Source organism: Etheostoma spectabile, chromosome 24 (genome assembly GCF_008692095.1).
Source record: "Etheostoma spectabile isolate EspeVRDwgs_2016 chromosome 24, UIUC_Espe_1.0, whole genome shotgun sequence".
In the NCBI taxonomy this organism is placed as follows: Eukaryota; Metazoa; Chordata; class Actinopteri; order Perciformes; family Percidae; genus Etheostoma; species Etheostoma spectabile.
The window spans coordinates 7498114-7524064 of NC_045756.1; the positions used below are offsets into that span (position 1 = coordinate 7498114).

The 25951-nt window shown below is 41.9% G+C and overlaps 1 protein-coding gene across 2 annotated transcripts in view; it reads right to left on the bottom strand.

The window, feature by feature from the left end:
- Positions 1–2288: 2288 nt before the first annotated feature.
- The window catches only part of ahr2 (aryl hydrocarbon receptor 2), a 90955-nt gene continuing 67292 nt past the window's right edge, over positions 2289–25951 (bottom strand). The window contains exons 3-12 of one of the 2 annotated variants that reach the window (XM_032506490.1): positions 17469–17665; positions 17286–17375; positions 10705–10831; positions 10393–10532; positions 9126–9328; positions 8459–8568; positions 7752–7893; positions 6834–7656; positions 6066–6485; positions 2289–5346 (exon numbers count right to left, since the gene is read on the bottom strand). In XM_032506490.1, the coding sequence (XP_032362381.1) occupies positions 5263–5346; positions 6066–6485; positions 6834–7656; positions 7752–7893; positions 8459–8568; positions 9126–9328; positions 10393–10532; positions 10705–10831; positions 17286–17375; positions 17469–17665 (2336 nt within the window). In that variant the 3' untranslated portion in view covers positions 2289–5262. Of the gene's footprint in view, positions 5347–6065; positions 7657–7751; positions 7894–8458; positions 8569–9125; positions 9329–10392; positions 10533–10704; positions 10832–17285; positions 17376–17468; positions 17666–25951 lie in introns of both variants that reach the window. The other variant, XM_032506489.1, reaches the window with a different exon arrangement.

A 25951-nucleotide genomic window follows, 5' to 3' on the forward strand; every position in this document is an offset into this window, starting at 1 on the left:
TAGAAGCTGTCCAGCCGAGTTTTAAGTGCGACTTATGGACACGTTGGAAACTCGTCTTATGTCCAGAAATTCGATTGAATTTCAGGAATGTCGACACAAAGTTTGTACGTTCGATGCCATCGGATTTTCTCTTAATCGAGAAACGTCTCGTGACACAGCGGGCGTCAAACAAAGACAGACACAAGTGGACGAATGAGGAGACAAAAGACTTCAAATGTCACTTTTGCGAGGGAAATACAGCGGCTATTTAACGTCGTTGTCGTCTGGCATCTGCATCACCATAGCGATGTTCTGGTAGCATCGTTGTTGTCTTACTGTAACTCAATCTGTCAATCAGCCGGCACATACGCGCTATTACAGCTTGTGCAACATTAATTATTTGAAGGTAGATGGTGCGATCCATTTTTGGCGAGCAGTCTTTTTTTGAAACGTTAGCTTGAATGCTGTGCAGTTCAGTGAATGGAAATCCCCAAAAAATGTCTCAAATGATCGAAAAACAGCACGTCACGTCATTACTGGCAGGTTTAAAAAAAAAAAAAAACATTTTAAAATCCATTTTTAACCCTTGTGTTGTCTTCCCATCAAAATTCAAAATCAACGCTTATGTTCATGCTTTTTATCGATTGAAAAAAACAAACACTTTTGACGCTTTTTTCATTGTCAATATTTTTGACATTTTCAACACTAACTTCTTAACTTTAGTTTTACAGTTATTTTTGAGGTTATGGTCAATGATCATTCATTGGAAATTCAACCTGATGTTTGAGCTATAAAATCTGACATTTTGAACTACTTCGACTAAAATGAAAGGAATGGATGTTGATGGATAATCACCGACTGGAATACGTCAACTTTACAATTTCAAAACCACTTCAGATTTTTTCTTCAAATGCTATAAAATTGAAAAAGACCCTCCAAAATGAATGAAAGTAGAGATTTGTACTTGGCAAAGAGCGTTGGGTGGAATCAACCACGTGATTTTGGGCAGTTAAAAAGAACGTTGATATGAAAACGGATCAATTTGACCCGAAGACAACATGAGGGTTAAACGTTTTAAGCGAATTTCAGATCATTTGATTGACACGTGGATGGAAACACGGCTCCAGGCCGACTATCTTTTTTGGTATTTTGCTTGAAACATTCGAGTCTCTTATCTGTAAAAATCAGCTGAAACCTCCTTATATGAGAGAATTTATAATGAGAGCCCGAGACACTCGCCCACGAGTAAAAACGTACCTCTGATTCATAGTTTAATAACTTTTGAACCATACAAGCGATTTACTCACTTTAGGTTTCGTTTAAATCCTGACGTTTTCGGGTTTACGGCGGTCTTTTCTGGGTCTTTCTAGCCTCTACAGGGGATTTTCTATCCAGCCTGGAACTTCAGCCTCTTTGGGCTTTAAATCCATACTGTACATGCCCATATATGGGCGATAAAGGCACCCCTCTTGTATGGAAGGCCAGAGGGGACAAAAATGCCTATAGACTCTATGGAAGGCAAAATAATGCAATATTTAGACACATATTTGCTTGTATAACATTGCTGTGGGTGTAATATCAATAAATATGACATTATTATGTTATTATTGGCATAAGTAAATGTCATGAGAGCAAAACGTCTGGACTTTTTTGGAAAAAATGCATGTATTTTGTCAACTGTATAAGTTATAATGATTATTTCTTCACAGTGTGACTCCCAAGACATATGAGAAGTGTTTTAGAAAGGAAAATGGCTTAGGTTTTACTTATATGTCTGTGATATCAATTCATATCTGGAAGATTCATTTATTTATTTGTCTTTAAGGCCCTACAACCATTTTTAACATGCAAGTGACCTCACTGTAACCCAAATATTCTTATAACCCAGTTTGTCCTAAAAAAATGATGTTCATATCTTGACTGTAGACAACAGGGTTGATGTTTTACAAGCTTTTTATAAAATAAATCCAGACGGAAATTAAACTGTGAAAATGGCCTCAGGGCCCAGAGGGTTAAAAAAAAGAAAGTGCTGATAACTGGCGACACGAAACCAAATCCCAGTTCATATGAAGCGACGCACAGTTTTGAAGCTTTGTCGTGGGGTTTCTTTTTCAATCTAAGTGCTTAATCGCGTCGTCGTTGTTTTTTAACCCTTTCTGGGGTTTCCCCAATGTTTCGGTCTTCTTTTTGGACGTTTTGAAGCTTCTTGCCCAGGTTTGTTGTCCCTTTTTCCAAAGACTTTGTAGACGTTTTGAAGCCTTTTCTGACTTTTCGGTCACTTTTTCTGTCTCTCTTGATTTTATTTGAAGTTTTTCTTGTTTCTTTCCCCATGTTTTTGAAGCATTTTTTCAACCTTCTATCATTTTTTTTTCAAATGTCATAAAATCTAATAATACCCAAATTAATTGAAAGTATTCAGCTGATCTTTTTTTTTTTTTCTACTAAAGAGCATTGTATGAACCATCCACGTTTTCTTTTTTGTTTCTTGGACAATTAGTTGAGAGAAACCCACATTTTTGATGTAGACTTGTTGAAAATGGGTCAAATTTGACCCAAAGACAAAAGGAGGGTTAAATAAACAGACCTTTAAAAAGGTTCTTTCCCCATTTTTTTCTTCCGTGTTTTAAATACACAATAGCTGCCTATAAACCTTTTGTTTTTGGTTTTTCGATTTGTGCGATGCAAAAACGCCGATAAATAATTAGACAAAGACAGAAGCCGGAAAAGAGAAAAGAGATGGAAATATGACTTAAGGCTCCACTCTCGCATCTCAGCACGCTACAGAGAGTCTGATTAACATCCTGGTCTTTAATCGCCAGCTTTAGTTTCATGTTCAACTCAAAAAAAATTGAATTTTTTGTTTTTTTTTAAACACCGAAATGTTAGGTGGTTCTGCTCGGCATTGACTCTCAGTCTAGGCCTATTAAAAAGCAAAATCTTATGTAAAATGTAAGATTATTATTATTACTTTAAGTTGATTGTTTTCAAATAAGACACAGTAACGAGTTTATGATTCTATACCTATATGCAGAGTACTAAACCATCCTAATTTTGGTATCAACACACTTCCCTTTTTGTAACGAAAGCTCTTTATGAATTCTTTTCTCTTCGCTATGCTTTGGCAACACTTTAAAGAAACGTTATCTCACAAATTGGCTCTGACGAAGTTAAGGAAAGGGCACTTTTGGTTTGTATCAAATGTTACATTTTCACTGCATTGTTTTTTTAAGCAAATATTCCCAGTGGAAATGTTTTAAGATGTAAAAAGACTGAGCTTTCTGTCAGATTCTATATTTTTTCTTTCTTTCTCCCTACAACAGGAAAACAACAAGACAGAAATATTACGGAAAAGACAAATATAGGACTGGCTCAGTGATTAAAAAAAGAAGCTCTGACTGAATGCTTTAAAAAATATACATAACACAAGCAGCATCATCTTTAAATGGTAAAAGCCCTCTTTTAGTGGGATAATGATGTCATTTGGTTGTGCGTTTTTTTTAAATTTCTTTTTATATACCCTATCTCCCTCAATGGAAGAAAAAATGAATGCGACTGAGATACAATTTTTAAAAGGACAAAAACAGCAGAAACAAGTTAAGATATATTTTATCCTTCCAAAATAGAAAAGAGATATTTAGAGAGTATTGTGTTTTTGTGCGTCGGAGACAGCGGAGCATCGGCAGGAAGTAAGTCTTTCTTTTTTGAACTTTCATTCAGGGTCAAACATACAGGTCTCGTCCGCCGTGTGGGAGGCAGTGGCGTGGCCTATGTGATACGCCGTATACGCCGTACACCCGCTGATATTTTCCCCAGTCTGTGGGAGACGATCGCTACGTTGTTGTTAGTTTCTAGCCCTAGCAGCGGCAAGCACGCGTTGTCCACCAACGGCAGCCAGTGGTGGAACTGTAACATCTGACAACCCTCTGGCCCACAAAGACTGTTCCCATAGACTTTGCATGGTCAAAGACACTTCTATATTTCAGGGGAAAGGCCTAATTCTCTGGGCGGGCTAAGCAGAGAAAGGGGAGGTAACCTTGCCCCTTATGACCTCATCAGGAGCAAGATTTCAAATCGGCTCATTTTCTCAAAGGCAGAACGGGATACCCAGGGCTCGGTTTACACCTAGCACCATTTCTAACCACTGGGGGGGGGGGGGGGGGGGGGGGGGGAAAGCCCGCTGCAGCTTGGAAAGTGCGTGCTCGGAACCTAAACAAAAAGTCCGATTTTAAGGCGTTGTCTGTGTTTTTTGTACAGTCTGTGTGGGTTTTTACAAGAGATAAGGCTTCAACAATGAGGACTGCAGGGTTCAACGTTAAGGTTTTGGTTGTTTTTGACTTAATTTTAACTGGCTGCAATACAAATTGTTGTTTTTCCCGTTTTGAAAATAGAAACGTGTAAAGTGTCGGAAAAAAGTGTGGGAAAAAAATACCCATATTGAAAGTAGAGCCAAATGTCAAAGAAAATGTAAAGAAAATAAAAAAATAAACGTAAATGTTGCAAATAAACTTCTAAGTCACCAACTCAATTCTTGATTGGCCAACGGCGCATTCAGCAAGCATTCTCCGAGGGTGCCTGGGTGGCCCAGTGGTAGAGCAGGCGCCCATACATAGAGGCTCAGTCCTCGTGGCTGTGGGTTGGATTCAGTCCTGCAGCAATTTCCTGCACGTCATTCTCTCTGTCCTTATATTTCTAAGCTGTCACAATGAAGGCCTTAATGCCAACAGAATTTTTAAAATGATGTCTTTTATGATACAATGACGCCCAAATGGACAAATAGGTTGCTATGGTTACTTGCCCGATGGTGTTTTGCCTTAATGTTGAACCCTGGGACTAAAGATAAAGAGCAGCGCAGCACAGCGCTTGATTGGCTGACGATGAGTGACGACACCGGGGCGGCTGGAGCCAAACCTTCATCCATCAACGTGGCAGAAAAACAAGGACTTTTACCAGCGGTTAAAAATTGTCTCCATCTTGATTGATTGATTCAGATCATCCGTTAACCTTTTTCGTTGTTTGTTAACCAACCAGCTCCGAAGATGGGACCATACGTTTTCCTTTTCTTCTCTTCCTCAAAGACCGGCCACCCTGAACCAAACACTTAAAGCGTCCATTGCTGTTTCCGAATAAGAAGAAAAAAGAGAAAAGGAGAGAGTCTCTTCGTCCTTTCCTCAGGAATAGGTCTGTTCTTCAGTCTGATCCTCTTCCGTGTTTAGAGCTAGAGTCCTTTTGCTTCCTTTAAACCGCCGGTTCAGTCCCGGCTGGGGATCCCACAGCGCCTGATTCCTATTTGCTCTCTGAGTAGTATGCGGTTCCATTGGGGAGCGAGGAGAAGGGGAAACCGTTTCCGTCGACAGGACAGCTGTTGATCTATGAAACGACACAAAGAATTCATTGTAAATGTTGTTTTAAGTTTTAAGTTTGGAGTGAATAACCCCTTCTTATAATCGCAAATACCCTGGGGAATTTAGAGACCAGTCAACCAAATAAGTGGAATTTTAGTCAAATAGATAATATGTAAAGGAAATGCTAGTCTCACATTGCCAGACCCTCCTCCACAGCTCTGCGGAAGAGTAGGGGGGTCTGGTGAGTCCACACAGCATTAAGATGGGAGAAAAATGTGCTCCGGTTTATTGGCATTTCTCTACACCAATCACTATTGTCAAGGGCAGCTAAGCAACGGTGCCTCTGCAAAGCAGCCTCATTTGGTGGAACGGGTGTAATTAGGGAGGCGAGCTCAGGAAACAAAATGACTGTCGAGTGTGTGATGAGAACTTGATTAAAAAAAAAAAGATAAACGTAATTTGTCCGTTCTATCTTGGAGGACGATTCCTGAATCAACCGCAGTTTAGAATTAGGGCTAGTCAATGTAGACTTTGACCAGGGCTTTAAATTGACACCTGCCAGTCTGCCAAACGCAAGTAAAAATTAACTTTGGCAGGTAAGATTATAAAGTTCTTAGCCAATTTGGAAAATTGAAGCATTTACAGGGAATGTGCTACAACATAGAAAACAATTAAATCTGCACTTTATCTTAAAAAATAAGAGGTCTTCAAAGTTGAAAGATAGGCATGCTGTTACTGATATACCTGCGTCTGTTCACTGAACAGCAGGTTGTCCATGTCGAGACCGGCCGTTATTTGGCAGGACAGCGCTGCCCCATCAGGCTCAGGGACGGACGTCCTCACCGGCACGGATCCACTTCCAGGGAGACCCTGATAGAAGCAGGACAGCTTGGAAGGAATCTGTTGGCTGGCGTTGTCCGGTCTCTGGCATGAGGGCGTCTGACCGAGGTTCACTCCGTTTACAGGCACGGAGGCGGGGGCATTTCTGAACATACAACTGCTTGAAGACGCAAGAGGCGGCTCCATGACCTGCTGGACGGGAAACGGTACATTTGAAGTCTCTGAAGCTCTGAACGTTGGTCTGCTGTTGACAGCTTTCTGGGCCATGGTGACCCCAGGAAGAGGATTCCTTTGAAATCCTGACATTTGGCTGAGGCAGGCACCCTGGTGTCCGCTTGAGATCAGCTGCTGTTCCAGCAGCCAAGACTGTCTCTGGTTGTCATTTGTTTGTGTCTGAAGTGCAAAGTGGCCCTGTGGGCAACTTGACAAGGAAGGATCAGCAGCAAAACCTGGTTCGTTTGAAATGTTTGGGGCATAGGTTTCAACAAAGCTGTCGGCTTGGTTTGAGTTGGGGACAGAAGAGGTCCACTGGTTGCCCTGGAAGCTGAACATGGGATTTAACTGTCTTTTTTTCAGTTGGTTCTGTGTTTTAGCCCCCACCGAGGGGTTGAAGGTAACTGGAGCGCCAGTGTTGCCTGTGGTTCCCATTTGAAGACCAGCAGAAGTGGGGACCGTTTGTTGTGAAGCGATCTGCTGAAGGGTTGGACCGTTTAAACCAGAACTCAACTGTGGAAGATCCATGTGAGTCAGTTTCATCATTCCCACGACTGGAGTCGGTTGTCCGGTTACCATCTGCCCTTCATTTGGTATCAGCTGGTTCTGGGGCTCCAGAGGCCAGCCGAAGTTCTGAACCCCAGCCTGGCCAGGAATCTGGTTCTGGAGGTCCAAAGTGGAAAGGCAGGATGGTATTTCATTCAGCTGATCTGGCAGCTTGAATCCGCCCTCCTTCTGGAGCTGCTCCTCTACGTACGACAGGATGTCGTTGCTGAGAATGTGGTCCAGCTCTTCGTTTATCTCGCAGCTGTTGTTGCTTATCTTCAACAGGGTGCTCTCCCAGCTCTTGAGCTCTTCAGGCTCCACATCCACGGTGTTGCAAAGGTCACTGTCCCCGAGGATCTGCTGCAGGGTCTCCATCATGTCCTGAACGGTGCCCTCGGACTTCACCAGGCTCCCCATGGCAGGTTTGGGCGAAGTAAGCTGCCAGAGGTCTCCGGGAACGCTGACTGTGGCGTGGGTGTCCTTGAACGCGGTGTCGTTAAGGGAGTTGAGGGTGTCATTGTGTTCACAGTAGATGGATTGGTCCTGACTTAGCATGCAGCCGAGGATGGAGTCGGGGCTGACGGTGTAGTTGTCCAACTTCCTCTGCTTGGGGGCGGAGCAGGGGTCGGGGATGTCGACGGTTGGAGCGATGTCGTAAAGCAACGCCTCTCCGGTGGCAAAGTTGAACGGTAACTGCTGCCGACGGAGGCGTAGCTGCTCTTCCCCATCTTCGTTTCTGTGGCAAAACAACAAGAGTGGGTCGCTGCTTCTAATGTATATATTACTTGGACAAAGAAGGACAAGTTCTTAGAGACTTAGAAAGACACTTACGTCAAAACCTTCTGCCGGACCATGACAAAATCTGGTCTCCCCTCTTTAAAGACCAACCTGGCGCTGGCCTGGACCCAGACCCACTTCCTTGATTTGCTCAGAAGCCTGAAAATCGTGAAGCCGCTCTCTCCGGTTTTCATCACTGGATACAAGACAGAAAGAGTCCAGTATATCAATCAATAAATATCCAAACATACATCAACATATAGTAGACCTAGAAGCGTGGAAGTGGAAGAGACCATTTTAAGGTGATGTACATGGACAAATGTCCATGTACATGTTTGATGGTTTTCAAATAAGTTAAACTTTTTTTCATTTTCCCTCCGTCTCTCTGACTGGACCGGCAAATCAATGGAGGAACCCAGCCTATGTAATGGAACTTAAAAATAGAAACATCGGAAAGTTTCTTCCTCTCATGAGGTGGCAGGAGTGAAAACGAGTCGTCCTCAACATTTGTTGTGTTCAGGTTTCAGAATGATGGAGAACAACAAGATACCAAACGGGGTGTAAAAAAGTGAGAGAAAAAGACTGCCAAAACACAGAAAATAGGATGTGCCCAAATGATGATCCGATTGTTAGGCCTTCTGTTATCAGACGGCTTAAAGCATATAGCTGCTGTAAATGTAACATGACCCCCGGACCCTCTCTCAAGACTTGGGCTCCGCCCCTGTTGTTTACTGAGTAAATGACTTAAAGAGGTGACTTACTTCTTAAGTGGTTTTCGGCGCAGTACATCATGTCTGCGGCGTGGATGAAGTGGTAGCCTGAACCTTTCATACGCAGCTCCACTTCACTGTAACCCAGAACCACCTTCCCTCTGTAGAACAACGTTAAATTAATGTCAAATTAACTTCAATTAAAGATCACGGGGCTGTGTTTCCAGGTGCTGCACTCTTGTCGATTTTTGCTGGGTTTAGGGTAATTTTGTTTTCTAAGAAAAAAGGTTATTACAATATTATTCAGCAAACGCAAAATATGGCAATTGTTTTAATGATTTCAAAGTATTTTGTTAGTTGTCTGGTCTTATGTGTGTGTTTTTTTGTATGCTGGTTGTCTAAAACTTGAATACAATAGGTTTAATAAATTCTTAGTTTTAGAATCATAGATATATAGAGGAAATACTAAATAAATCTGTTTTGATGACTTATAATTCTTTCTTTTGATGGCCACTACCAATATATATTCAGTTCTGTTTTTGTCAGCTTGTCAGAACATTATGTTTATACCAAAGTAGGTGATGACATGTGTTTGTTAATTTCATTGAGAGAGATCTATCTTTTGTTCTTTCTACAGTCTGTAATGTTAATAAATGAATTCTTGTCTAGCTGTTGTAGTTTCACAGATCTGAGTAGTGGACAACCTGAGGGCGAGTACCTGCTGTCGATGCTCAAGGGCGTGAAGTCCAGCTTGTGTTTGGTCTGGAAGAGGAGCGTCTTGGTGCGGATCTCCAGGATGGACGGCGGCTGCATCGGCGTGGCGATGGAGAACAGAGCGAGCTGCGGGGGTATCAGCGTCCCGTCCTCGGACACGCGGTGCTGACCGTGAACAAACTTCAGGCAGCCGTGGAAGTTCAGGGCCTGGAGAGAAAACATACCCCTCCCAGTCTAAGTTTTACTCTTACTTTCTAATGATCAGCTGCAGGATAAAGGGCCCATCCACTGGGACCGATAACTATTACTATGACGATAACCAAGGGCGTGACTCTGGATTTAACATGGGGAGGTGAGATCTAGGGAGATCCTGGGATAAGTCTTGTGGACGTTTATTGAGAAAAGCGAGGAAAAATTTCTTTTTTTTAAAAGCGACAAAGAACTCAGGGGGAAATAAACTAACAAAAGAGACAAAAACGTGCAAAAAAACTCCAAAAAAGGCGACAAAAACTGAGAAAACATTGCCCCCAAAAAAAGTGAAAAAAGCGACAACAACATTGTAAATGCGACAAAAATGTCCCAAAAAGCAAAAAAAAGATGCCCAGAAAATGACCAGAATGGATTATGAGGGGGGGGGGATAGTAGAGTCCACACCCCAACTGTAACTCAACTCAGAGCCATTTGATGAATGATAGAAACCCTGACAGCCAATCACAATCAATGTGAGTTCACAACATGACGCGGTGGAGACAGACACCGACAGCCAATCAAAATCCATCTAAGTTTACAACATGGCGCAGCGGAGAGAGAGAGATTTGTTTCACACAGGTGGTCAGTGGCGTGACGTGACTTTTCCCTTCTGTGATCCTTTAGCGCTGTGTAATTTTGTATTTCTAAACATCAATACTTTGAAAGTATTTCTCAGAGAGGGAATCTTGTGTTTTGGATGTGGTTATCAAACTGTCAGGGATTTCTTCTGCCGTTGTTTCGCGGAGAAGGCGGTGGTGTTGGCGGCTCCCGGGTTCATAAAATGTAACTGAATTAACGAATATGTAGCATATTACTACAGACATTTCCTATACTGTATAGAGTCTGCTGTGTTATGTGTTATTATCGTATGTGGTGACAACACGCCATATGTACGTCATTAAAAAGTTCTTTGTGAAACTATGTGAAACCAAAAGGTACAGGATCAAATGTATACGACTCATTAAACACCAACGTCGGTTCAGGCCTTGGCGAAAACCCCCTTAAAGATGTGTGTATGTTACCAGGAAGCCGGAGGAGTTGTCCAGCAGGCAGCGGAAGCGGCAGCTGAAGTTTCTCTCCAGGAAGGAGGAGTTCTCTGGCGGCATGGCCTGGGGGTCGTAGGTCACCACGTTGCTGCTGATCCCCGCCGAGCTCTGCTCACCTGCAGCAGCACATGACCAACACGTTCAGCTTCCACAGTAGTCTCACCTCACGCTGATAATCTGTGCTGCTGTCATCAAGTTCAAAGGTTGACGCTTTGGAGGAGCCCTTAACACACTTGAGGGATTGTGTTGCTCAGGTGTAGCACACATTCACATGAGGAGCAGACTTACTGGGACTCACTGCGGTGCCATCTTTGTGGACGGTGTTCGGGTTGAGAGAGAAGTGAAGCTGCCGTCTGAAGAGAGCTCGGTCGTCTGTGTGGATCAACTCGAACACGCTCTGATGGACGACGTCCGACTAAAAACAGAGAAACAAATCATCCGTCCTGTTATATGGATTAAAGGTCCCATAACATGCTCTATTTTCAGCTTCATACTTGTTCAAAAAATGTTAAAAAAACAATATTTTTCAAATACTGTTGTTGTCATTATACCTGTTTTCACCCTCTGTCCATTTAGAAAGAAGGTCTATATAAAAGAGACTTCAGATAGGAGTCACGTGACGCAGGGACAAGCGATGGCAGCTTGAAACTTGTGCTCCCGCTGCTTTCTGGGTTAACATTCTTAATATATCCTAAAATAAGTTCAGATATAGGTATTTTTTCCATAATATTCTACGCTGAACTCAACATGTCTGAGGAAGGCAAAAGTTTGTCTTCTGGCAGTAACAGTGAACAAAGAAAACTTCGCTCGGCCGCACAGACTCAGCTCAACATGTGCACAAAGGGAGGAGCAGCTAGCAAAGATGCCGCAGCTAATACTGCCGCGGAGCCCGACCAGCCTCAAATGGCCCAGATTCACGGGATGCTGAGTAAGATATTAGAAGAAACGGCGGATCTGAAAGAAATTCGCCGTTCTCTGAGCTCCGTGGATACAAAGCTCTCTTCCCTAATTTCTCGCATTACGGAAGTGGAGGACCGAGTGAGTAAACTAGAAGACGAGCAAGCTAACATCAACGCAAGACCGGCGGCAGCCACTAAAGAGGATATACAACTGTTGACCGACAGGCTGGCCGCAGCTGAAGACAGATCCCGACGCAACAACCTTAGATTCGTTGGAATACCGGAGGGGGCTGAAAAGAATAATGTGTCTGCATTCTTGAACGAGTTTATCTCAGAGGCTCTTGGCATCCGTCCACCCCGGGTGGGATCGAGATGGACCGCGCTCACAGGATCGGGAAACGTGTGGAAGCGGGGGAAAGTCTGGGTCGAACAATGTGGCGCGCTTGCTACGATACAAAGACTGCCAAGCCATTCTGGAAGCTGCACGGGAAAAGAATCGTCTGACGTGGGACGGCAAGCAAGTTATGATTTTCCGGATTACTCGAGGGAGACTCAAAGGAAGCGGAAGCATTCTCGCGTTGCAAGAAAGCACTCCATGAGCGCAGATTAAATTCGGCATGCTATATCCTGCACTTCTGAAGATTTGTGTCAGTGGACACAGTCCACGAGTGTTTGATGACCCTGGAAAAGCAATGGAGTACATCGAGAGGAGCTAAGATGCATGTCATGCGATCCGGGCGCGCTATGGATATGCTTTGGAAACCTCAAGACCTTGCTGCCCGCCTGCTTCGGAAAGTAACGGTATGTGAGACGGGAGGTGGGTCTATGCAGACCTGTTTAGTTCTTGGACATGGACAGATAATTTCAATGTACCGGCGCTGTACGTCACAAATAATTTTTAAGCTGAGATTTGGGTTAGTGCCAACAATTTCTGTTTTTGTATAAGAAATTCTTAAGTTTTACTAAACCTAATATCTGAACGTAATTTTACATACAACACTTAGGGCAGTGGGCTTCCGGGCTGCCCTTGTTTCACAAGTCACGGACCTAGGAGATTTTCCTGTTTGTTTTATTTTAATAATGTTCGATCTGGCTCTGTTGTTTTTTGTGCCAGACTGGCCCGTGGTCTTCTGTTTATTGATATTACTATTGTATGGGTATTATTTTGTTTTTTCTTTATTCCTTGTCTTGTAACTATATATTGTTGCCACCATGGATCTTATATTATATCGAATGGCAACTATCCTACTGTAAAATTTATTAAGACTGCCTATGACTAGTTGTGGGAGGACATTATGTTACTCATCCTGGAATGTAAATGGACTGGGCTGTCCAATTAAAAGAAAGAAAATACTGGGACATCTGAAAACTAAAACAAGATGTAGTATTCTTGCAGGAAACACATTGCTGTCCTCGGGAATCGGTTAAATTATGTAGGGACTGGGTAGGACACGTGTCTTCGTGCAGGATCATCTAAAAGTCGAGGAGTAGCTATACTGATTAGCAAAGGTATTCAGTTCACGCTCAGGAGGGAGGTCAAAGATGAGAGGGCAGAATGATTATAATTCTAGCAGAGATACAAGGACACACTGTGATTCTTGCCAATATATATGCGCCCAATGTTGATCACCCTACTTTTTCTTAGACTTGGAAAGTAAGTTGCATGACGTGGACATCCCATAATTCTTGGAGGAGACTTCAATGTTCCTAGATCAACTCATTGATAGAAGTAAACCATCATTGGGCAGAATACCAGAATCTGTTTTGCTTATTAAGAGAATGTGTTCATCGATGGGTCTGGCTGATGTGTGGAGGCTGAACCACCCAATGGACAGAGATTACACTTTTTACTAGGAGCCCACAAAGTTATTTCAAGAATAGATTTTTTTCTAATTTCTAGCTCTCTGCTGCCTGCCACACTGTCCTGTGTTATGATAGTATTCTGTTGACAGACCATGCATTGGTCAGACTACAAATGACCCCTTATCAGAAACAGAAAGATCCAAATTTGGCGTTTCAACTCAGCGTTACTACAAGATATGGGATTTAAGGAAGAGCTACGTGCCCAGATCAGGCTTTACATGGAGACCAATGTCCCCACAGCTCCTTCTGCCATAGTGGCCTGGGAAGCATGAAGGCCTTTTTAAGGGGATTATTATTCAATTTCTTCTCATAAGAAGAAGGCCAATGCATCTAAACTTACAGATCTAGAAAAGAGAATAAAGAACTGAAGCAAATTAAAAGGAATATCTGAATCTATTTTAAAAGAATTGACCCACCTTAAATATGAATACAATGTTATATATCCAAGGAACGGAGTATCTTTTGTTCAGGGCTAGGCAGACTACTTTTGAATCAGGGATAAGGCAGGGAATATTTGGCTAGGTACATTAAACAAAAGAGTCAAAATCTTTGGTAGCAACTGTGATGACTGAGGATGGGAGACTAGCAACTAAATCTAGGGAAATAAATGTGCATTTAGGAATTTTATATAAATCTTTATACATCTGAAAACGTTGCAACAGACATAGAGATAGTGTCATTTCTCACAATTAAACCTCCCTAAGCTAGTGTCTCACAACAGGTGGAACTTAGATTTGCCTATTAGTTCACAAGAGATACTAGATGCAATTAGGCCTCCCATCAGTAATCGCAGGCCAAGATGGATTTACGCAGAATTCTTTAAATGTTATGCTGAAGACTATTCCATTGTTTGAGAATATGCTTGCAGAAGCATTTGAATCTGGCAAATACCTCCCTCCTTAAACCAAGCAATTATCACACTCATACTTAAAAAAGGAAAGGACCCAACGATTGTAAAAGCCTATCGTCCAATAAGCTTAATATCTGTTGATTGTAGACTCTTATCTAAAATACTTGCAATAGACTGGATAAAACCCTTGGGTCACTTATCCACCCTGACCAAGTGGGCTTTATTAGACAGAGAAATTATTCGATAATGTAGGCGCTTATAAATATTATGTGGTCGATGCGGGACTCCAACGATGCAACAGCAGCTATCTCACTTGACGCTGAGAAAGCGTTTGATAGGTTGGAATGGAGGTATCTGCTCCATACGCTTAAAACGTTGGATTTGGCCAACATTTCTCAGATGGAAGAGATTCTGTTAAAGATCCGCAGGCCGCTGTGAGAACGAATGGACTGATCTCCTCTTATTTCACACTTGGTAGAGGCACCGGCAGGGCTCGGCGTTGTCGCCAGGGCTTTCTGTCTAGTCTGGAGCCTCTTGCAACAGCTATTCGCGAGAATCAGAGAATTCGGGGAGTCAAATTAATGAGTCTACACATAAGCTTCTGATGTATGCGACGACATTTTGTGGCTTGCCTCGGACCCAGTCAGATCCGTCCCAGCATTACGGGGTATTGAGTCGTTCTCCAAGAATATCAGGGTACAGAGTTAACTGGTCTAAGTCAGAGGCCCTTCCATGACTTCGTATGTCCCAAAAACTCTATTCCAGGCAGGGAAGTTTCAGTGGCCTAGTGAAGGCATAAAATATCTTGGTATTCCTCTTTCCCTCACCAATTTAATGAAAATAATTGAAAAGAATTTGGACCCACTTCTCAATAAAATTCATTAGAAAGATAGATGGTCACTACTGTTCCTGTCATTGTGGGGAAAGGTCAACGTCTGAAGATGAACTGTATCCCGAGATTAACTATTTGCTTCAATGTCTTCCTATTGCAATACCCCAAAAGTACTTTAAAAGGTTTGACCAAATTTGCAAAAGGTTCTTATGGAGGTAAACGTGCAAGGATAAAGTTAGAGAGCGTCCAGGTGCCATCAATAAGGGTGGCATGGGTTCCCCAAGTAAGCCCTGTACCATATGCCTTTTGCCTGAGACATATAGCCCAGTGGACTCTGCCACCTGAGAGAGCCCCTCCCTGGTTTGAGATTGGAACGGAGTATACTCTCCCCACTCACCCCTATAAATGCGTTTTCTAGCTTTAACCCTCCGAATTAAAATCCCACCTCATAATCACCTCTATAATGTGTGGAAGAGTTTTCTAAAGCTTTTAATATCAATGTCTATCTCAATTCTGAATCTGTATTTGGATAACCCAAAGTTACGTATTAATAAACATTCCCTCCTATGGAAAGATTGGGTGGAAAAGGGATCATTACTGTAGAAACCTATGAGAGGGAGAATTAAAGTCATTTGAAAGGTTGGCTGTGAATACGATCTGCCAGAAATGTTTTTGGAAGTATTTACAAATGCGCCACATGTTAGTTACTGTCATAGGGAAAGGAAGAACCTCAGCATCAAACCTCTCTCCAGAAAACGAAATATGGGTTTGGGACGAGCTGCAATCTTTTATGCCAGTTGTCTCAACAGACACTAACCATATCTTATGTAACAATGTTAGCTTGGTCGGCAGACTTAAAAATTGATATCACACATAAAGAGTGGGATCGTATTTGTGGAAACACTAAGAGGGTTTCTAGAGACATTAAAATTTGTTTAATCCAGTTTAAGATTCTCAATCGTTTTTATTGGACCCCGACCCGGCTGTTTAGGCTGAAGCTGAAGGACAATGCAGATTGCTGGAAGTGCTGCAGCTCTGAAGGGACTCTTCTTCACCTGCTCTGGGAATGTCCCATGATTCAGAACTACTGGCTAAAGATTCATGATCGCATAGAAAACATTAACCAGACTCGTTTGGAGTTCTGTCCAAGGCTTTATGTTTTGAATGATCCACAAATCACATCGAACTGTGGAGCAGCGGACTTTGTTCAGACCAGTGTGATGGTTGGAAAACAAATAATAATGAGAAACTGGAAGAACCCGGGGGATCCTCTTTCCAAGAGTGGTGCATGGAGTTGGCAAAAGTGCTTCATATGAAAAATGTCTCTAACATCCTGACAGTGCAGAAAAATATGTAACTAAAGGGGGAAATATGTGCAATACATTGCTACTAGATGAGAATGTGGTGCTTATAGTAAAAACTGTATATTTGATCCAGGTGTTTTCATTATTTGAAATTTTCAGTTTTTCTTTTTTCTTTTGTTAAGTCTTTTTTTTTTTTTAATTTTTTTTTTTTTAATTTATTTCTTTTTTTCTTTCATTTAAATGTCATCACTTTGGGATTAAGTTAAGGCAGACTGTATTGTGACTGTGATGTTCAAAACTCAATAAATACTAATTACAAAAAAAAGGACTTCGCATTACAGTATTAGGGGCCACGAAGGTCTATATAAAAGAGACTTCAGATACAGTATTAGGGGACCACTAAGGTCTAAAATATAAAAAATATATATAAATATATATAAAAAAGACGAGTAGAGTTGAGCAGGTACAAGGTAATGGAAAAAACTCCATTAGTATTGGCGCTCTAACCTCTGGTTGATTTCTGAGTATTTCTTTCTCTGCAGGGTAAATCCAGACTGCTAGCTAGACTAATATGTCCAATCTGAGGACTATGGTTACTGTCCTCGATCTCGGCAGGGAAATCCAGACAGCTAGCTAGACTATTGTCCAATCTGAGGACTATGGTTATACCGTTCTCAGATCTCTGCAGGGTAAATCCAGACAGTAGCTAGACTATCTGTCCAATCTGAGGGCTATGGTTACTCGGTCCTCAGATCTCTGCAGGGTAAATCCAGAACAGCGTAGGACTATCTGTCAATCTGAGGACTATGGTTACCTGGTCCTAGATCTCTGCAGGGTAAATCAGCAGCTAGCAGACTATCTGTCCAATCTGAGGACTATGGTTACCTGGTCCTCAGATCTCTGCAGGGTAAATCCAGACAGCTAGCTAGACTATCTGTCCAATTGAGGAATGGTTACCTGGTCTCGATCTCTGCAGGGAAATCCAGACCAGTAGATAGATATCTGCCAATCAGAGTTTTCTGTTGACGACTAAAACTACTTCTGAACGTACACATGTACCACCAAAACTCCAGACTATTGCTCTACTAATATTGATCATCAGCTCCCGCGTCATGTATCACCTCGTGGAAGCCGAGGAAGTCCTGGATTGTGGGCGTTGTGTAGAAGACGTACCCTTCAGCCGTCACCACCAACACAAAGCCATTCAGCGCCTGGACACGAGAATAACAAACGTTAACTTGAAACTTTAACATGTTGCCTTTTCCCCCTCAAACACTAAACAAGCAGCATCTCCGAGGCGTCACCTGAAGCAGCAGGTCTCCCTCGCTGAACCGGACTCCGTCGATGGACGTCACCTCGCTGGAAGGGGCGAGCGAGGAAGAGGAAGAGGAAGAGGAAGAGCAGGCGGCGGCGGCGGCGGACGGAGTCTGGACGTTTTCTCCGAACATGGGGTTTCGCTCGCTGGAACCGCTGGAGCCGTTCTGGCCTTTCTTCATGGTGGCTGGAGGTGAAGATAGAAAAAATAGAAATAACATTAAACTGGATTCTGATCCCTTTTTTCACTTTGATATCTAAATGATATCTAAGTTAAGTCTGCACAATATATATTGTTTTTTAATCATCATAGAAATATCAACTGGTGCAATAAAGACCTTGGGAAAGACTGCGACATATCGCAAAAGCTGAGAAACTTTAATATCTGGTTTTGTAATTCAACATAATTGCATTTTTCCCTCATATTGTGCAGTGAAATTGATTTCTGTTTTGTGTTGTGCATTTTTTTTGGGAAAGAACACACTTTCTGAGACAAACCACGCACAGGAAGTAAAAACAACTTTTACTTTTCTCCACCCAGTGATCTAATCTCACACAAAGTGGTGCAACATTCCTAGAACTAGAGATTCTAGATAGGCCTGTAATGGCCACTTCTTTGTTTAACCTCAATTATTTGCTACTATTAGCTAAGGTCCTAAGAAATTGTAATTATTTAAGTGATTATTTGTCAGACTATTCATTTTTATTATTATTTCAATTGTTAGTTTTTGGCATTTGACCCAAAACAAGTTCATAGCAACAAAAATAATCAATAAAGGAAGATAAGATAGATGTATCCTATGTAAAGATGTATCCTGGGGTTCATTCAAACCTTTAATTTGTTCTAATACAATTAAATCTAAAACATATTGTTAAAAACTGACTGAAAGAGAAAATGATATCGTTCATCGTAATAATTTCTAAGTACAGCAACATTTGAAATTGCTCTATTTCTGAGAAGTGAGACAAAACCGAAAGAGGAACGTCGTTGTCTCTTTCTATCAGGGTGGAGCTGCCTGCCGCTTCCTGTCGTCTTACAACACTGTCACTCAACTCTTCCTCCTCTTCCTCTTCCTCCGCTGGCACTCATCCAGCCATTTGTCATCAGCAGGCAGAGAAAACAAGAGAAAAATAACCTTAAAATATCCTCTCATAGAGGAAGCAGGGTAGAGGAAACGAGGGATGATGGATGGATGGACAGACAGACAGACAGACAGACAGACACCCCAACCACAACACCAAACACAAGCACCACTACACACCACACCACACACACCATGCAAACACACACACACACAACAGAACAACACACACCACACACACCCAACCAGCACACCACAACACAAGCAAACACACAGACAGAAACACACACACACACACACACACACACACACACGCAACACAACACAGACAGAAACATACACACAGACACACACACACACACCACAGACACAGCCCACACAGGACACACACACACACACAGACAGAACACACCACACACCACACACACCCAACACACCAACACACACAACACACACCCCCACAAGACACACACGCACACACACAGACACACACCACACACACACACACACAACACACAGACAGAAACACACACACACACACAGACACATGACCACACAGACACACACACACACAACCACACACAGAAACTCACACACACCACACACACACACACACACACCACAACAGACACAGCACACACACACACGCAGAACAGAAACACACACACAACACACACACACACACACACAGACAGACAGACAGACAGACCCACACACGCAGACAGAAAGAACCACACACACACACACCCACACACGACAGACAGAACAAACAACAACAGACAGACACGACAGACAACAACACAAAGGAAAAAAAAACACACAACACACACACCACACACACAGCAACAAAATACAACACACACACACAACACACACACTAAACGCAGACACCACACACACACACACACACACACACACACACACACACACACACATACAGTACATGAAGGCAGGCTTAGCCATGTCTTTGTAAAAAAAAACAAAAAAAAACTCCAGGGTAAACGAGGATAACAGGCAGAGCCACAAAATTACCCGTTGTCCTCGGCGACCAGACACAGCAGGGAGGCGGCCTTTTGGAAGACAAGAATCATGTGAAGTGGTTGCCTATGAAGAGGGGACCCAATCGATCTGGATCAAGCTGGTTTTCTAATAGTGTACGCAGAAAAGTTGGGTTCCTAAACAGTGGAAACGTCTCGCCAACAAAACCGTCATAAAGAGCGGTTTATGTATAATTTGTAAGTTAGAACTCCACGATACAAGTTATATAGAGCATCATTTCATTTTTTTTTTTATGTTCCTGGTTCCTTGCGGTGATTATAATGGACAAGCTCAAGTTTTGCTCTGACATAGGATCAAATGTTTTAAGAAGACCCAGAACAAAACAAAAGTTGCCTAGCTTGTATTTATGTCCAAAAACGTGCTTGTTTTACCGCTGAAAGGCTCAGATTAGTGTTGACCTCATTATGGAAAGGATCCCTGCAGAGATAGATCTTTAAAACCTCTTTAAGACCTTTCTGTTTAACCAGAAACAGATCTGAAGTCCTAGCGCTAGAGGGACGTTAAAATAGGACGGCAAATAGGTCCCAAAATGTCAAACTTTAACTTTGGAATTCTGGTTGGCTCCAACTGTTGAATGGCATTAATGAAAACTGTGTACATAGACACGGAAAAGCCAAAGGAAAGAGATGAGTTCAATTAGAATAGAGCCATAAAAGAGTCTCATAATTTGAGATTTGCCATGGCAGCCTGGTACAAAGACAGGATCATGTCAGGGAACAACCGAACCAGATGTGTTGGTTGAACACGCTAAAAAGCACAAAGAAAGGGTAATTGTCCCAGTGGCTTAAGCTGCTCACACACACTTTAAACGTCTTCCCGTTGAGAAATACCAGGTGGCATTACATTTCAGAAGCTTATATCAAGGAAGACATTCTCAAGCTGTGGCAGGAAATTGAAATTGTGCGTGTGTTTGGCCAACATTGTTACCAAACTATCCAGTACACCCAAACAGAAATACACCACGAGTGGCTGGTTTGATTCCAGAGCAATTAAAAAAGACAGATTCAGCAGCTGTATGACCTATTACTCGCTTAAAAGGATTTCAGAAACACGTTTCGGTGCATCGTTCAAAATGGTTGTACTTAGTGTCTTCGCTAATTCATAGGTGTGTAACAAATAAACCACAGTGTCATCTCCCATTCCATTTAAAATTGCTATAATGAAGGAGGATTTGCACTGTAATATTTTTATTTTTAATCTTTGGCATGTGTGTGTGCTACTGCGCTTCTCTGCGTGTGTGTGCGCGCTCTGCAATAGCCTGTAAATGCATTTTGCTAATGCTCTGTTAAAAGGACAATGAAATGCTGAATACACCAAAAACAGAATACAGTTTTCCCATTAGGTACTGCACTTACATTAGCCAATATTAACAGACTCTATCATTTCCATAGTACTGTATCTATCCTATGTTAAAAGCTGTACGGTGCACTGTCCCAGTTTAAATTTATATGTGTTGTGTACTCACTCTTTGTCTTTTTGACAGAAAGACAGACAGACAGACAGACAGACATATAGGCCAAATAAATCTGTAGCCTTCACCTCACCTGCTCTTGTATAGAACCTTTGGTAATTTCCCATTATGTGTTGTGAAATGTGTCGACATGTGAGCTTAAATAACAGCTTCAAGTTAAAACAGACTTCATTTTAAGCCGATGCTCCTTTGCTCTCTCTCTCTCTCTCTCTCTCTCTGTCTCTCTCTCTTACTGCTCCTAAGGCATGCTCTGCACGGCGCTTAACGTAATTTATGACAAAACGCCACAACGCCAATTGATTTCATGCACTCTAACATTTCATGAATTTAAATACTCAATCTTTTCTTCTGCAGCCCTACAGCGATGTTTCACACTTTGGTTCAGCCTGAGTAGGTACTTAAAAGCTAGTTTTGTTGCTTTATGTTGTATATTTTGTGTATTTATCCAGGACAGATTAGCTGAGCACACACACTCTTTTCCCAGCAACGCCCTGTTCCGCATCACCAGCAGTACAAAGACTCCCACCTGGGAGCTTCCCAGTACAACCACAGACACTTGGCAGGTTTACAGGGGCTGTTTTTACCAGCGGAAGGCCTTGCTCAAAGGTTTTCATCTGTCTCCAACACAAAGATTGGAGAAAAAGTCATTTTATGACAAAGAAAAGCAAAAAATGATTCCATTTCGGAAGCTGGAAATATTAGTTTTCTTTGTTTGCAGACAGACTTAAACGGGAAGAAAATTATCTACTAATGATTAGATAGATTCATCAGTGCAGCTTTATATCAACAAAGCAACTTTCTAAAGTAATTAATTGAATGTAGAGATGCTTGCTGACTCCAAAGGGTAGCATTATAAGTTGTTTAGTAGCCTAAATGTTGTCAAGTTAGCGTTCATAGTGTAGTATTTCTACAAGGCTTGTGTTTTGCTGCCACCAAGGGAAAAATGACCAACGTTGCATCCCAATGTCCCACCAATATGGGATTTGAATTTTACTTTTACAACAAAAAAGGTATCTAGGATGAGGACGTCTGCTCATCAAGGAAAACTTTCCCAAACAAATGTAATGCAAAAGTGATATATATTCAGGCCAATATATTCCTTAACCAAAATTCCAGCAGGGAATTTCACTCATTAGTTCTGCATCTCAAAGTGTGCTAAGCAGTGAATTCTCCTGCAGACTCTCACTATCATCACACCTGGTTTGACATATTTTCTGTATCCTGACAACACAAAAACGTTCGGGGACATCGGACCCCCTGAAAAAAGGTGACAGACTGCTCTGCAGCTCAATCAGAAACTGGACGGGATCAAACTTGTGTTCTTTGTTGACTAAATGAGGCATTTTTATACATTTCAAGAGAATGAATAATGATTTTGTGCAAGTGCAAATATGTAACAGTCGTCCATAAACATAACACAAACAATATGTGGTCGTTGTGTGGGTTTTTCTCAAATATTGAGTAAAGATGTGTTGCCCAAAACTAAAGGCAAGCGTGTATGTCTTTTTTCTTTGGTTTCACTGTTGCCTTAGTGTGGTTTTGGTGTGTGAGTGTGTGCAAGTTTGGAGCGGGGTCTGTCTGGGCATGCTCAGAGAGACAGCCTCTAACACACTCTTATGCACACCACTCATAGCCAGAGGTGATCTTGTTTAGTGGTTCAGTATCTTAGTACAGCAACCGTGAGCTATTTTAGTACCAAGAAGAACAGGGTGTGGCAGAAGTTTGAGTAAGAAGAGGAAGAAGAAATGAAAGGAGCATATAAGGTAAAAGAAAAGTGTAAAAGTGCTGAAATAAGAGCCACAAAAAAGACAAAATATAGCTGTGTAATAGTTGAAGAAGGACAACTGCTGAATAAATACAAAGGTTTACACAAATCAAAACAATTAAAACTGAGAGGACTGACGTAGGTGCCCTGGGGAACTCCCAAGCTGTTTCTGAAAACCCCACATTTACCCTTCCACCCCCAACGCTGACGTCTTAACAAGGAAAAGCTGACTTTTATCAAACTGACTGAACCCTTGTAAAACAAGAGAATCCCCCGCCCAACACCCCATCCTCTTCGTCTTCAAATTTTATGAAAAAGAAGGGCCCTGGGGCACTTTATAATGACCTCTCTCTTGCTTCATTTGGGAACTATACACAAAACTTGGTGCCCCTTTTTTACGGCCATACGTTAAACACATTTAGTATATGTTTCACAATAACTTGTGCTCTACAGCGCAGAGGTGGTAAGAGTACAAGAATATTCTACTCAAGTATAAGTACTGCTACTAGGGCTGTAACAATATGCAATATGAAACCAAAATCGCAACACTCTGATCCACAAACCTGTGTCGCGGATAGAGAATGCAGAATCGCGACACACCCCAGATCCAATGCTACCACATCTTTAAATTACTATTAGTATAAGTTCTTTTGGTGCCTTATCCCCATTTTGTCTGCTACTTTTTGCTAACTGTAAAGACGGTAAAAAGCGAAGGTACCAATAACGCTAACGGAGGTGTTACGAACGTTACGAATGGCCGCTGTTTTGACTCGGGTGCCTCGGTCTGTTTCCCTAAAAAAAACTAAATTCAAAAAGTAAAAGTACACAAAAGAACTACTCAATGACAATAACATGAGTGACTGTAATTAGTTACTTTCCACTGTTGCTATAGCGCTACTGGTTCAGCGTAGATCCTAAATGGTATTAACAACTTCTTTTAGAAAGAGAATAAGAAGTCTTCATCCCAGTTTGTTCATAAGCCAACAGTTATGTTTTTCTTGTTTTCAACAGTCCAAAACTCTAAGATATTATAACATAATTAACAAATCCTCAGGATTGAGAAGTTGCAACAAGGCAATGTCTAATCCTTATAAAGTCCTTTATTAAGGACAAGAGTTTATATCATAATATATTTGCAGATAGATCATCTGCCATTGACAAATCAATTAATCCAGTAGTCATTTCAGCATTAGGACCAACCAGTATTAGTGTTTTCACAGTGTAGTATTAGTACTTTTACTGAAGCAAAGGCCCTGAATACTTCTTCCCCCGCTGCACACACACACCATCCCTCCATCCCCAAACACCCGCTCCGAATCGCTTTGCGGTTTCTGACGACTTTGAAACCCAAGACCTGAATGGAGCCATTGTTCTTCAACCCTTTGGACTGCAGGATGGAGGAGGGTGGGGGTTACAAGAGATCAGAATCACAGACTCTCTTTCTCTCTCACCCTTTCAGCCACTCTCCCCTCTCTCTGTTTTCTGATCCTCTCTGTGCAGGTTTGGACATATGAACAATGAGGATGAAAGTCTATTAAAAAAAGGCCTTGTGTGGTTTGGAAATAGAGAAGGATTTCAGATTCAAATTCCCATTCTGGGTGCTTCTCCATTTGGTCTCTGGCTTCAAACCGTCTGTCTGTGTGGTCGTTTTAACAGGCATCATTTGTTGTCTAGAATGTGTTGTTTCCCGTTATATTACTGTCCTTGTAGATCAATGACATTTTGGACAAACCACATGTGATCTGCACCCCAAACTGCTGTAATTTGTCCATTAGTCCATCCTCACTACTTGTGTCATACTTCACTTGAACATATTTGGAAGATAGAAAAATGTACATTTTGCAGCTTTCCCGCTCAGTAAATCAGTTTCTGACTTTTGACACTCCTGAGTAGTTGCTATTAAATTATAAACACACACACACACACACCTCCTCCGTAACTGCCATTTCCTGCCCTGTGGTTAAAAGTCTCACTTTGATAACCACAACTATTTCACAGATGGCCGCGCCCAAATGGCGAGCCCACAGAGCAAATGGTAAACAAGCCGACGTTGCAACTGTCACAGGTGAACAGGAGGATGCATGCCTGGAGTGCATTAAACCAATAAATGAATTGAATGACTACATGTAAAGAAAGAACAAAAACAATTACAATTTACTACATCTGTTTATATGAACACACCACAAAAAAAGAAAACATACAGATTAATTGTGCAGGGTTTTAAATTTACACCAACCAACCAGCGGGGGAAAAAAGTACTTTGGCGGGTAACATTTTAAATTTAATAGCCAAATTGGCCAGTGATAGATGAAACAAAGCGTCTCTTCGAATTGGCCGTCTAAAATATTTATGTGGCTGACACTGCTTGTAGTACTAATCCTACATTTCCCATGAACGCTAAGTCGTCTGTGAGAAGTGTCACGCCCCAGTGACTGTCTGGTGTGGGTGTGACTGTGTTATTGTTTGATTTCATCATTTTGCGGTGCCTACAGTGTGGCTGGTGTGTTTTGGTTTTCCCTTTAACATCCTTCTCCACAGTGTGGGGCCACGCCCCCTCCTGCTGGTCTCTTCCCGCACCTGACATCTATTCCATATCAGCACACCTGGAATTCATCAACTCATCAGCCATCTGGGATTAATGTGCATTGTTCTAATCAAATAAATAAAAATATCCACACCATCTACCTGTATCCCTTTAAATATATGTATTTACCACAGTCTGGCTGAATACTCGATTCTGATTGGCTGCAGGGTGTCCATAAAAAAAGTGTCCACATCTACTAAAGGAGTTCCAGTGAAACAGACTGTTTTAAATGAATGTGCTACAAAACGAAAAGGAAATGTAAATCTGGTTTTTACAACGTCATCTATAAAAAATATCTCCCGTTGCTAAGGGTGGCCCTTGTTTGAATATCAGTTGTTTCTATTGAACCAGCCATATAAATCAAATACAACTTGTTATTTTAATGTGGAAATTGTGTCAAACCGCAGGATTAGGATTTAGATTTATTAGACTTTGGTTGTAACTTCCAGTGCAAGCCTGGAGCTGACTGAGTCTTTCCTGGAAGCGCACACACACACACACACACACACACA